This window comes from Gadus chalcogrammus, chromosome 16 (genome assembly GCF_026213295.1).
Source record: "Gadus chalcogrammus isolate NIFS_2021 chromosome 16, NIFS_Gcha_1.0, whole genome shotgun sequence".
NCBI classification, from domain to species: domain Eukaryota; kingdom Metazoa; phylum Chordata; class Actinopteri; order Gadiformes; family Gadidae; genus Gadus; species Gadus chalcogrammus.
This window is the reverse complement of record NC_079427.1, coordinates 28,749,112-28,760,861: the sequence shown is the minus strand read 5'-3', so window position 1 is coordinate 28,760,861 and position 11,750 is coordinate 28,749,112. Positions and strand designations below refer to the sequence as shown.

At 41.0% G+C, this 11,750-nt stretch overlaps 2 protein-coding genes and 1 long non-coding RNA gene across 9 annotated transcripts; 1 reads left to right on the top strand and 2 right to left on the bottom strand.

Annotated features, from left to right (window-relative positions):
• The first annotated feature begins 3,939 nt into the window (after nucleotides 1–3,939).
• On the top strand, nucleotides 3,940–9,502 carry LOC130406532 (uncharacterized). 6 transcript variants are annotated; one of them, XR_008904457.1, is made up of 10 exons: nucleotides 3,940–4,624; nucleotides 4,747–5,127; nucleotides 5,300–5,430; nucleotides 5,846–5,977; nucleotides 6,621–6,806; nucleotides 6,905–7,018; nucleotides 7,219–7,319; nucleotides 7,579–7,663; nucleotides 8,329–8,389; nucleotides 8,766–9,502. It is a non-coding gene; the product is annotated as an uncharacterized LOC130406532 (long non-coding RNA). The 6 variants fall into 6 exon arrangements; XR_008904458.1 differs by having other exon boundaries at nucleotides 3,940–4,831; nucleotides 4,954–5,127; XR_008904455.1 differs by having other exon boundaries at nucleotides 3,940–5,127; nucleotides 6,624–6,806.
• LOC130406526 (uncharacterized) lies at nucleotides 6,055–7,695 on the bottom strand. Of its 2 annotated transcripts, XM_056612157.1 has the most exons (5): nucleotides 7,402–7,695; nucleotides 6,899–7,302; nucleotides 6,579–6,770; nucleotides 6,310–6,481; nucleotides 6,055–6,207 (listed from the first exon to the last, which is right to left on the bottom strand). In XM_056612157.1, the coding sequence occupies exons 2-5, from the start codon at nucleotides 7,088–7,090 to the stop codon at nucleotides 6,101–6,103; spliced, it is 663 nt and encodes a 220-aa protein (XP_056468132.1). In that variant the 5' UTR covers nucleotides 7,091–7,302; nucleotides 7,402–7,695; the 3' UTR covers nucleotides 6,055–6,100. The 2 variants fall into 2 exon arrangements, with proteins under 2 accessions (XP_056468132.1, XP_056468131.1); XM_056612156.1 differs by having other exon boundaries at nucleotides 6,899–7,695.
• Nucleotides 7,899–9,497, bottom strand: LOC130406530 (52 kDa repressor of the inhibitor of the protein kinase-like). Its single transcript, XM_056612160.1, has 4 exons — nucleotides 9,420–9,497; nucleotides 8,509–8,632; nucleotides 8,304–8,412; nucleotides 7,899–8,172 (listed from the first exon to the last, which is right to left on the bottom strand). The coding sequence occupies exons 1-4, from the start codon at nucleotides 9,482–9,484 to the stop codon at nucleotides 7,916–7,918; spliced, it is 555 nt and encodes a 184-aa protein (XP_056468135.1). The 5' UTR covers nucleotides 9,485–9,497; the 3' UTR covers nucleotides 7,899–7,915.
• Nucleotides 9,503–11,750: the final 2,248 nt, after the last annotated feature.

The following is an 11,750-nucleotide window of genomic DNA, read 5'->3' as shown; positions in this document are numbered from 1 at the left end:
AAACATAACATAGTAGGCCTATACCAAAACCTCTATCTATCAGTACCCCTATCTATGGGAATGAGTCACACCAAGTTTAAAGCTTGTAGGGAGAGAAAGTGCAATGTGGCAGAAGTTAAAGTAATATGCGTTGATTTAGAACTCTAGATGGTGGTCTATGGTGCTATTTCACTTCATTAATGTACAGAGATTTAACACAAATCATATTTAATTGACATATCACTATAGTTAATAATTAAATCTTATTATAAATGCTTTCTAACTTCTTAGGGGTTAGGGGCTAACTAGTCAGTTGTCACAAGAATGTAGTAGTCGTACTACGTACTAGGTTTTTCCCTATCCAAGCAGTGGCACGCCAACCAGCAAACATTTCCTCGACCTGCGTCGAGGCGAACAAGTCAAGTACGACATGACGACATGAAAACATAATTTTGGAATTGGAGTGTTGTAACTGAATAGACACTGCCAGCAAGCATTTCTGCATTTAACAAGTCTAATATATGCCGGGTCACAACGTTACTTTATTTCAACCATTTGTCGACATGAAAACATATAGGCCTAGGGAAATGGTGATTTAGAGGACAGCTTGTTTGACACTTGTGTAACTGAGTAAACACTGTTAAAGTACACACAGGTTTCTGCCGTCTTGTTTACTAACACAGCATAGTCAGTGGTTTTATATCCACAACAAATAACAACAACAACAACAACAAACAACAACAAATAAATCACAATATAGCAACGTGCATGATGGATTAAAAATAAATTGCGAAGTTTCCATGTAATGGGTGGGAGGCTGGGAGCTCTACCCACTGCACTAGTATTCCCTTTCAATTATCTTGGACTAAACCAGTTAAAATCAACAATGAGATAAACGTATTAACCAAGAAAAAAACAAACGGAATGGAAGAGGAATTTAGTTAATTTTTGGAATATTTCCGGCCTATCACCCTAAATCTTAACCTAGCCTACGACAAACTACGTAAGCTAGGCAAACTTGGAAGGAAGGAAAAGAAAAGGAGATATGATCTGTGCTGAACTGATTTGGCACCGAATTTGGAACTTGTGACACAGGAGGTCTGGCTTGCTGACTTAAAAGCATTGCGATCATAAAAGGTGACCATCTGACAAAAGCAGAAATATGACAATAGATGGATTCTATCCGACAACCTCCTGCCTACAGAGCAAGCGTCTCTATCGATCGGGCCACGGTGACCACACCGTTGTAACTGAAACGAAAATAGGTAGCCTACTAATTTATCAAAAAATTATTTAAAAATATGTAGAATTGTATATACACAATATACCTCCTATATTCTATCACTTTACTGACACACACAATGTGTGGCAGTAAAGTGACAAGATCATTCCATAGACAAAAATCTTTCCATAATTTAATTTAGGAGGATAGTCATAGCTGTAACCATATTCTCATTATAGCCTATCCTATTTTTGCATATTAATACATTGTATCCTATGTTCATATTTCATGTGGCATCTGTATTTTTATGTATTTTAAATTGAGCTTATATCTTCTTTTTACATTTTAGCCTTTTGCTGAGGTGGTCGCTGTATGTATAGGCTGTCTGTATTTGTGTAAGAGTTATTTGTATTGTGTAACCTGCTGGATTATGAAAGTTAGTTTGGGGTCAATAAAGGGTCTGTCTGTCTGTCTGGGGGAAAATGCCGTGAAAAATGTACGCACGGTGCGTTCAGGATTAGGACTGATGTAGCATATGTCGGCCTAGGCCTAATCAATCATGTTTTAACATTTGAAGCATTCATATTAGTCTATTATTTTCGTATGCTACCCTGCTGTTGGCCTTGATGGGGAGATATTTTTTTGCTGCCATGCACAAATAGTTTAATCCGACAACATTCCTGCAAAATACGCAGTTTTTCTACATTTTACGGCGTTTTTTACGGCGTAATGCAGGTGATACGTGACTAAATGATGGAGTTTTCTGTCGGGGATGGCTTGCCATAAGCGGCTGTAGTTGCACTCTGTAAAGTGCCGCACAAAACCTTTACCGGCCCATCAGGCTTCAGTGTAGGTCTTCCTCTTGAAATTAAATCGGTCTTCTCTTCAAACGATCGCCTTGAAAAAGGCAAACGAAGGAGATCAGAAACAGGATCGCTAGGTGCTGTGAAGGCGGTGGACATAGTAGTTCACTATCAACTCTGTACCGCCAACGATTCAAAATTCGCTGATGACATCACCGGGGGCCAGCGCCGGCATATTGCTGGGCCCCGGGGTTGTTCTATTACTACACATCAACATTTGATGTGTATTACACACGTCAGTCAAATTTATTATCCAATCGGAGGTGGCAGCTTCAGCGAAAGGGTACTTTTAGTGCTGGCCCCGCCGGTCCATGTAACCTAGCTGTGATGCGTTATTCAGCTGAGCTCAGCCTTACAAAAAATTACGGTTTTCAGACACAAATTCATGTAATTTAGAAAAAAAGAATTTATATACATTATTTAGATTTTGACAGGGCCAGCAGAGAAGGCCCTGCTGGCCCTGACGGCCCACCACTGATGAATATTTGGACCGTCCTAGACGATACCTCCCATCCTCTCTCTAAGGTGTTAAGATAGTTTGCATTAAACTGTAGCCTATAAGTCTGATACTGAGGCCATTCAACAGACTTCTTTGTTGAATCGATTCCTTTAACTGTCTTGGAGACATGTCCACTTCACACATAGTGTATTGTAATTTAACTTGGTCTCTACCACCATGGCTGACATCAGCCCTGGCCAATCCTAAACTCTCCACGAAGGTTGTTTCCTTTGTATTAACTGCCCACGATGTGAAGGTTTCCCAATAAGAATCATGTTCATGTAGCCAGTGAAAACCGCAAAATCCTGACGTACATTTATGGGCAGATTTAGAATAATTAGTTGCAATTTGTATTCTCTATGCATAGCGCATCAGGTCGATATTGCTGTTTACTGCTGCTTGCACAGATTCAGGAGACCCGCAGTGAATTCAACCCGGTTGAATTCATTGGGTAGGAGCATGACAGTGTTTATTTGGCTACAGGCTTTTCTAATGTCTCTTTTGGCTGCTGGTGTACGTGGTGCACTTTCCTATCCTTAACGTAAACATTAACCTACTCAGTAGGCCTGTCCCGACGTGAGTCAGACATGACGATTGGTCTTTCCTTTCCTTCTCAAACTACGTTACAATTGCATATTTCATCAGCCCGATTTTCAAATTTTCCCTGGGGACAAACCCCCGAACCCCCTTTTAAAATGACTAACTTCTGGGCTACAGCCCCGAATGTTTTCAATTGCTAGCGACGCTCCTGTCTGGGTCAATAGCAATTCACATGTTGTGCGCCACCATTGTCATCCCCTTGAAAGCACTTTGACACGCCATATCCTTCCACTGGTCGCTGTCATGGATGTATAATAAGAAGCGTCTCTGTGGCTTTAATGTCTGATATAGGTTTAATGTCTGATATAATGCATTGGTTGAACCGTCTCTGTGTACTACCAAGGTCAAGCCATAATGTCATAATGCATTGGCTGCTACTGAATAGTATGCGACTGGCATCTAGTGGCCAGGACCATTCTTCAAAAAAGACATGTATATTCAATAAATGACCGTGGACGTCATTGACGACTTAAAAAAAAAAAAAATGATGATAACTTAAAATATAATTTAAAATATTTACTCGTAAGAGTATATATTTTAAGTGTCATCATTTTTTACATACTAACATTATTCTTACATTAAATTAAGGAATTAAACAGATGTGTGTATCGGTTGGACCTCACTAACATGGCGGCTAGTCAGCACCATGGCTAGTCACCGCCATGGTATATTTACACGTCACATCCGGTGAGTAGGGTCTTTTTGTTTCCCCTTATCCGCCATTTCAGTTTTTGAAGTTAGTTGTCACAGAGAATGTCTAATATGAAATATTTCATTTAAACTTAATATAAAGTTATTTATATAACCATTTTGTAAATGGCTCGAAAAATTAGAGGTTAGCTGAGCCAGCTAAATATCATCACCTAAATACAGTAGGCCTCTTGCCTCTTGCTGCACCAGTAGTAGTAGCTGCTAACCTATAGGTCGAACTACTGGTTGTTCTTCTCGAGGGCAAATTTGGGCGATAAACACCACAAAAATGAAGTTGTTGTATGTCTCCACCTGTCGTCTTCTCCCATGCGAATTATCCTGTAGAAAAGAAATAATGATGGCTGAAAAGAAGACGGAGCGCACGATCATTAAGTTATTGATTTTTCTCTGGTCAAAGCGTATACCTACTTGATTCAGTTAAAATGCAGGGGCACATTAATTGAAGTTTGATTTTCTTTTGTGGAACAATGTAGAGCAATGTTAAAGGATACATTTATAAACAAATTTATAAACAACAATCGTTGCATGTAGTAAAAGAAAAACCTCAAATGATGATTTATATTTATAGCGTATTCCAAAACGTATTTATTTACTTTACTAAAAGATATATATTTAATTTTTAATTGTTTTCAATTTTTTTAATCTTTTTATTATTATATTCTCCACAGGAATAATTTGAAGACCGCTCCATCTAGCTCCCTCCACAGCCAGACACAGCAACGATCCTCCAGCTCCATTCAGGCCGTGAAGGTGGACAGCTTTCTCTGAGCTGCTTTGGCCGTTTGCTGTTTGCTCAGCCTCCTGTTCCTCTCACGGATTTCCCCCCCGAGCCTGCACATCACACATTTTTTTATTGCTATTGTCTCCAATAGAATTGCATGCTCAGGGTGTGAGCTGAAGAGGCTTTTGAACACCCCCAGACTGCCCAGAGCCCTCTCCATTTTTTTGGTGATCTGGGTGAGAGGCCAGAAAGCGTCGATGTTCCGTCCAAATTCCCCCTCCAAAAGCTGGATGGCAGCGAAAAACCCTTCCGAAGGCCTCATTAGGTTTGCCGTTTCCGTGTATTTTTTTGCCTCCAGGAAGGGGTGGTCCTCACTTGTGGCGTAGCTGTGGTCCTGATGTCTGGCACCCAACAACAGCACCTCACAGTGTGGACAGGCCTGAACAATTTCCTCCTTTTGTAGGACCCGGACAAGCCAGCCAGCAACGTAGAACAGGCCCTCCTCCTGGATGCAATCGCCAACAGTCTACAAGTAAGAGAATATACAGTGTTACATTGAATATGAGCATGATCATATGTGAATGTCTTCCATGTGATTCATGACTGTAGCGGTGTGTCAATGCAGTATTTTGTCTTGTTGAGTTGACCTGATCTTCCACAATGTCCGATACCACTGGTTCTTCATCCTCCATCTCTGTTGTCAGGGTGGTAGGGAGGGCCATTGAGGTCATTGGAGCTGTTGAGGTGGAGGGGATTGCGTCCTCTGACATACTGGCTAGGAGGGTTGTCCCGTCATCCAGCTCGCAGTTTGATGCAGTCGATGCAGAAAGAGCAGGTAAAATGTTGGCTACACTCAAACCCCTGAGTGCAGCGGTAAATTCCCTCGCACTGGGGTTGTATTTGTGCCCCCCTTTGCCCCGAATCAAGGAGAATAGGTTCTTAAAAAAAAAAAAAAAGCAGGTGGTCAAAATCCTAGTTTTCAACAGGTAACTTTTTTATTTGCAAAGTAATTGTGTGTTGACCTACCTCAATGCAGTCCTGGTTCAATTTTGAGGTGCACAGATACTTCATTCCTGTATCTGTGCACCTCTTGTGGACAAGAAGGACACTTTTTATTGAGAGGCACATTCCGTGCTGGGAAGGAGGTGGCTTACGCTGAGATCTGGGGGGGGGGGGGGGGGTTGTTAGTGTGTTCCTTAGCCTAGATGTTGATTTGGTGCAGTTAGATTGTTTGTCTTTTCTTTCTTCAGGAGAAAGAAATGGCTGACTGACCTGAACTGCCAGCTTGCCACCCAGCTGATGCATTCCCTCAGGAAGTTCTCCTTCTCCTGGTTTCCGGAGCCTAGGGGTCGTCGCCAGGGGTTAGAATCCTTGACTGATCTGTAAGTAGTATAGTTGTAGATAGTCGTAGTTAGTGGGGTCAAGGTAGGTAGGTCGTAGTTAATGGGGTGTAGTTAGTAAGTTGTATGTTTGTAAAGTTAAGGTGCTATTTTTTTTTTACATAATTACCTGGAATTTAGCACATCAAAAAGGTGATTTAATTTGGCTACACAGTCAGCTGTATCTTTTGCCTCTGCTGGCAGTCTCTGCAATGTTACCATCGCAGAAATGCCTGGATCACAACAGATACGACCATTGAATAGGTGGTCAGTGTCACATTACAATCTGCTGTTAGTAATTGAAGAAAAGTTTTTCAGAAGATGAAAAAATTTACCAGCAGAGACAGTGTGGCTGAACACCTGTGCAGCCAAACTGACACGCATCTTGGAAAATGCTGGCAGCAGAATGTGCTTATCAGTAAGCTTCGGGGCCATGCGAATAGTGTGGAGCTTGTCCAGTTCATAGAATTGGCTGATGTGCTTCCAAAGGACCGTTTTTCCTTGTGTCTAAGGATGTAAATACATACATATGTGAATCATTGTGATATCTTGTATGTTCAGTACGAGTCCTTGCAATTGTGATTGCTTTGTTTACTGGGCTTACCTGTAGGGCATGTTTGAACAGGTTGTTCCTGATTGATTTCAGAAGGTGAGGGACATCAAAAATCACAGGAACCCTCTGAACCCCCACCAGGATACAGTGGGATTCCTCACCTCCCAGAGGGTCCAGGCTAGCCCCAAGGTTCCGCACAGCCTTCACATTAGGGCTTCCCTGGTCACATATTACTGCCTGCACCTTTGAAATTGGTTAATACATTGTTGTCAATGCAAGGTTGGAGTTAATTTTCATTTGTTCATTGCTGCTATTTTTTAAATGCTGCTATTTAAAAAATAAATAATAATACAACTCTTCGCACTACATACTGTCAGCCCTATATGATGTAGGTGGCGAATGGCATCCTTAATGACGGTAGCAATATCATCTGCTGGCATTGAAGATGGGGAAAAGAAGTAACCAACCGTCTGTTGAAAGAAATGCCTTAGGTAAATGTGTTTGAATATACACGGCAATATCATAACAAATGTTTTTCTAAGGTATGGCTTGCCTGCTTCCATTTCCCCATAATGCCCCTAGCCATGACGACCATCGCTTGTTTTGCTGCAGCCCCAGATGCAGATACACAATAAATGGCATCGTTCTTGCGATCGTAATCAAATTGTTTTTTGATTGACATCTCGTCCAGGACGAGTGTACACATCCTCTCCACAGGGGTCATGGTGGCGGCGATGACTCCCATTTGGGAGATGATTCCCTGTAGGAAGCCAGGCTGTCAGGAAATAAAAGGTTAATAATCAGATTTTGTTCAATCTTAAAATTGTGAAACTGGTCGAAGTTGAGTAGTCTTATTTAATAAATTCGTATTTACAGAGAAATATCCCACACGTGCGCTAACGTAACGCCGAAGTGTCCTTCCAGAAGGAAGCGAGAATATGGCCTTCATTTGTCGGTAGGCCTTTGGGCTGCTGTGTAACAGCTGCAGCCCTAGATCCTTCATGTGTCTGTTGAACCTTCTCCCTCTGTCCTTTTTCCCTGCCTCTGACAGTTGTGCCCTAATGAAGTTCCGGCAGCCCTCAGGACACCTCTGGAGCATCTCCTCCATAATTTCATGGGGACTACGAAAGAACAAGGTGGTGTTAAAATGCAATATGCATTCCCTTAAATCAAGTCTTGATAATTCTAAAGGCATATTTTGTTTGTCTTTCATTGACATTACTTGGATTTTTTTGGCATGCCAGCTGGCTTCCTTTTCCTACGTCTTAGCCTTTGCAGCCTTGCAAGGCGTGCCTCTAGTTGTTTTATTCTCTGAAATAACAAAAAGGCATCCTTTATGTGTGTCTGCTACTTAATAATGCTAGTCAGAATTTTGAAATTGAAGAAGCTCAGAACATCACCTGGTCCTTCTTTTGGAGACTGCTGTGCAGAATTGTCACCTGAGCCTCAGCCTGTTCTTTGGTGCCTCCATTTGACTCTACTGTCCCTTCTGCGCTCTCCTCTGTCCTTTCCTCCATTTCAACTGTTGTCTCTAGAGTCTCCTCTGTCCTTTCCGGTATAATTTCAGCTGTCTCCTCTGTGCTTTTCTCTGTCCCTCCCTCTGTGTCTATATACCTGTCTTCTTCCTCAGATTGACTCTGCTTAGCTTTTGAGGATTGAATCAGTCAATATCAAAGGATCAGTTAAAGTTATTTCATTCAATGTAATGTATGTAAATGTTATTTCAGGGGACTGTCTTAATTATTTGTATGTTGGTCTTGGTCTCAGTTATGTTACCTTCTTTTTTTTTTCGCCTTTTAAGAGGTGGGGAGGCAAGTGGTGGCGGGTTGTCGCAATCCACCAGTGTGGGGATGGCATCTCTGGTGAGTGCCACCTTTCCATTGTGCTATCCGAAGCACACACAGCACAATGTATCAGTAAATCTATAAATTTTTACTATATTTAATTTAAATTCTCATTTCTTCCAATATGCACAACTCACTTTTTTAAGGAAGCATTCCTCAAAATGCAGTTCACAGACAACGTAGCCCCCCTGCATTAACTCCTCGTGTGACATGGAGTGTCTGAGGTCACTTCGCCTCATGTTTATGAGCCATTTCATTCTCCTGAAATAGAAACCTGGATTAGAATCATAATTGTAAGACTGCATCAACTTAGTTTACATCAGTAAACAATTTCCTAGAGAGCAGTGTTCTGTTGTACTCCTCCTCATGCCTCTTCCTTTCTTGATCTCTACAGTTGGATCTTGATGCTGTGGCAACGGACAAGTCTTCTTCCTCTTTTATTATATTGTTGTTCCTCTGTCCTTTTTTCCCTGCCTATGTTCAGTGTTCAGTTCTCTTTTTTTTTTTTTTATTATTTACTATGTTACTGTTCTTATTGTGTTCTTGTGTGATGTTTGAATAAACTTGCCTGCAATGTTGGTATGTTTGTATAATTACTGTTATACAACTGTTACTGTTTCAACGTGTCCTAGACCATACTTCTCATTCAACAAACATGTGTAGCTTATAATGTGTTGCAGGGCAGAGCAATTATATTCAATGGCTTAAAACAAACCCATCTGTAAAGATCACTGAATGCATAGAAATCAATCAATCAAAGTGGTGTAGATGGTTTTCCCTCTGTGCAAGGTCATTAGCCCAATGCCTACAAAAAAAATAACTGCAGTAATAGCAGATTTTGAAGTTGTTAAATCGTTAACAAACGATTTGTATGGGACAATCGTTTAATGTAATTTAAGTGCTTGAGTCTCGACACTTAAGAGAATGTCTAGCGTGCAACTTGAATAAGCCATGTGCGATTTTACCCGGGCTCCAGCGCAACTTTCCCTACCAGGTGCAGCCTCAGGAAGCCTAGGACCATTCATACAGGAGCAAGCAAGAACGTTACCTTTTTCTTTCCTTGGGAAACGAAAAGAAGGACAATCCCTTTCCACTGTTGGAGCAGTTTATCATTGCACATTTTCTAGGCATTTTATTTAACTATCTTTATTTTCGAAAATGGACAATGACAGATGAAATGATATTGAGCGGGACATTGACTGTATAATTTAAGGTGGTCATACCGTACCATGTATACAACACATTGAACATTGAACACGAGAAATGGAAGACATTCCATCTATACCCATGTACTTTCGCCATACATAACTATATAAAAAACAAAAGGGCCTGCAGAAAAATATAAATACAGTACGCAAAAATTAACTTCGACGGAAAGTCCGCCTTAAGATAATGTTTCCGATGCGCTTCAGCTTCAGATGCCGTCAAGAGGGTCTCTGGTCGTAATCAGTCGCAAGTCCGTCCCTGACCAATCAGCATTCATTAGCAGAATGCTAGCGTATACGGCCAACAACGGCCCAAACTGTAAGAAATCGAAAGGACATAAGTGCTCATTCATTTGACTTTGAACTATAATCTATATTGAACTTGCGGAATCTACAATAAAATTTGCGATATTTCAACGACAAGCAGGTGAAAGAGGCATATTTAGCCGTCTAGCCCCATTGACTCCCATTCATTCTGGACTCGTCCGCGATCACCCCCAGTGGATGTCTACTGGAACTACAACGAAGATCGGTACAATGGGGCGTATAGGGAGTGCCCAGGCTCTTCGTAGACGGGCTCTGGTTGTCATCAGTCGCTCGATTGTAGCTTAAATAGGCTACTTGCACAAACACTTCCTGATTCGCCGTAATACAGCTCACCAGCTTCCGGTTCCAAGATGGCAACGTTCTACACCCGGTGTTTACAGGAGCTGCCGACAATAAATATCACAGATTTGCATCGTTTATGTCGGGAAACAAAAACTCAGACAAGCAAATTGGAGAAGGGGTTTAGGCTGTTGCTTCGACCTACATTCACAGTTACGAAGGTAAGAAAACGACGTCTAACAGACGCTAGCTACTGTCAAAGTCTAATCTGTCAGTTAACTGTCGAACGTGTATTACGATGCAGGAACAGCAAACGCCAACAAGATTTCTTAACGAGTGTTTTATATCAGCCTTGATGTTTGCCTGTTGTGTTGAGTAATAATAGTTTAAGTACAGCCACGGTTTTGTGTATATAAAAGTAACATTACTTAGCTACCTAACGTTTCTTTCCATGTAGTAACATGTTATAGATTGGATGATGCGAGTAACCCAGTACAATTGAAGCTTAATGAATTTGTATGTGTTATTTCATTCAGTGTCCAATAAAGACAAGCTGACAGTGCAGGTCAGCGTGAGAGCCTTGTGCTACAGGTCGATGGGGAAGAGCGAGGCAACCACAGTTTGAGTCTAGGCAGGAAGCTGTGTTCATCCCTGTTCAGTGGTGTTTGTTTGGTTAAGCAGTAGCTAAGTGTAGTCCTCAAGGGCCACCAACTTGAATGTTTTTCATGTCTCCCTGTTTTTCACACACAATTTAATATAGTCAAGGTAATGAGTACAAGGGCTACAACTTTTCAATAAACAAGATATTTATTGTCGTTTGCACAGCAGAAGTACAGGTACATTGGAATAATTGTGATTATAGGAGTCCGCTTTAAAAAAAACACATCTTTATTTTTAAGAGGGAGAGAATATAACAGTAAGCATTCAGGGTGTAGGCTTTTCTAGCAAGTTGAAGTACTTACCTTCATAAGAACAAGTTGTTTTTGACACCCATGATGGCTGAGGTATATCTTCTAATGATTTACCTTTTTCTCTTAGATCAGCTTTGTGATTCATCACGCCAAGGGGATGAAAAAAGAAAGAGTTAATCTATGGGCTGGAGCAGCTGTCTCTGAGAGGAAAAGAAAAAAAGTATAGCTCCAAAACAACAAATACAAATGCAATGGCATCACGAGTATTACATCTGTAACTACTTATAACAGTACTGTTGATGCACGTGCAGGTGCGACCAATCTTCTTTTTTCTGGGCCAGCTGATTTGGTCTGGAAACACGGACCATCTTGTAGAGAAGGCTCAAGTCAAGACCAAAAAGCTATCGATGGTTGTAGATGGCAAATCTATTCACAAAGACATCGCATAAAAAATTTCAATTAGAATTGTACATCAAAAGTATACATTGTTACCAAAATAATGTCAACAGTAACTAAGATTAAGATTTTATCGTATTTATAATATATATATATATTATGTAGCAGGGTGACTGTATTTCTCCCTATATCTGTTTCAGCATCAGTCACCTCCCTTTTACCTGTATTGTGACTTGTGCCACTACGCAACGGTTGCTCTAC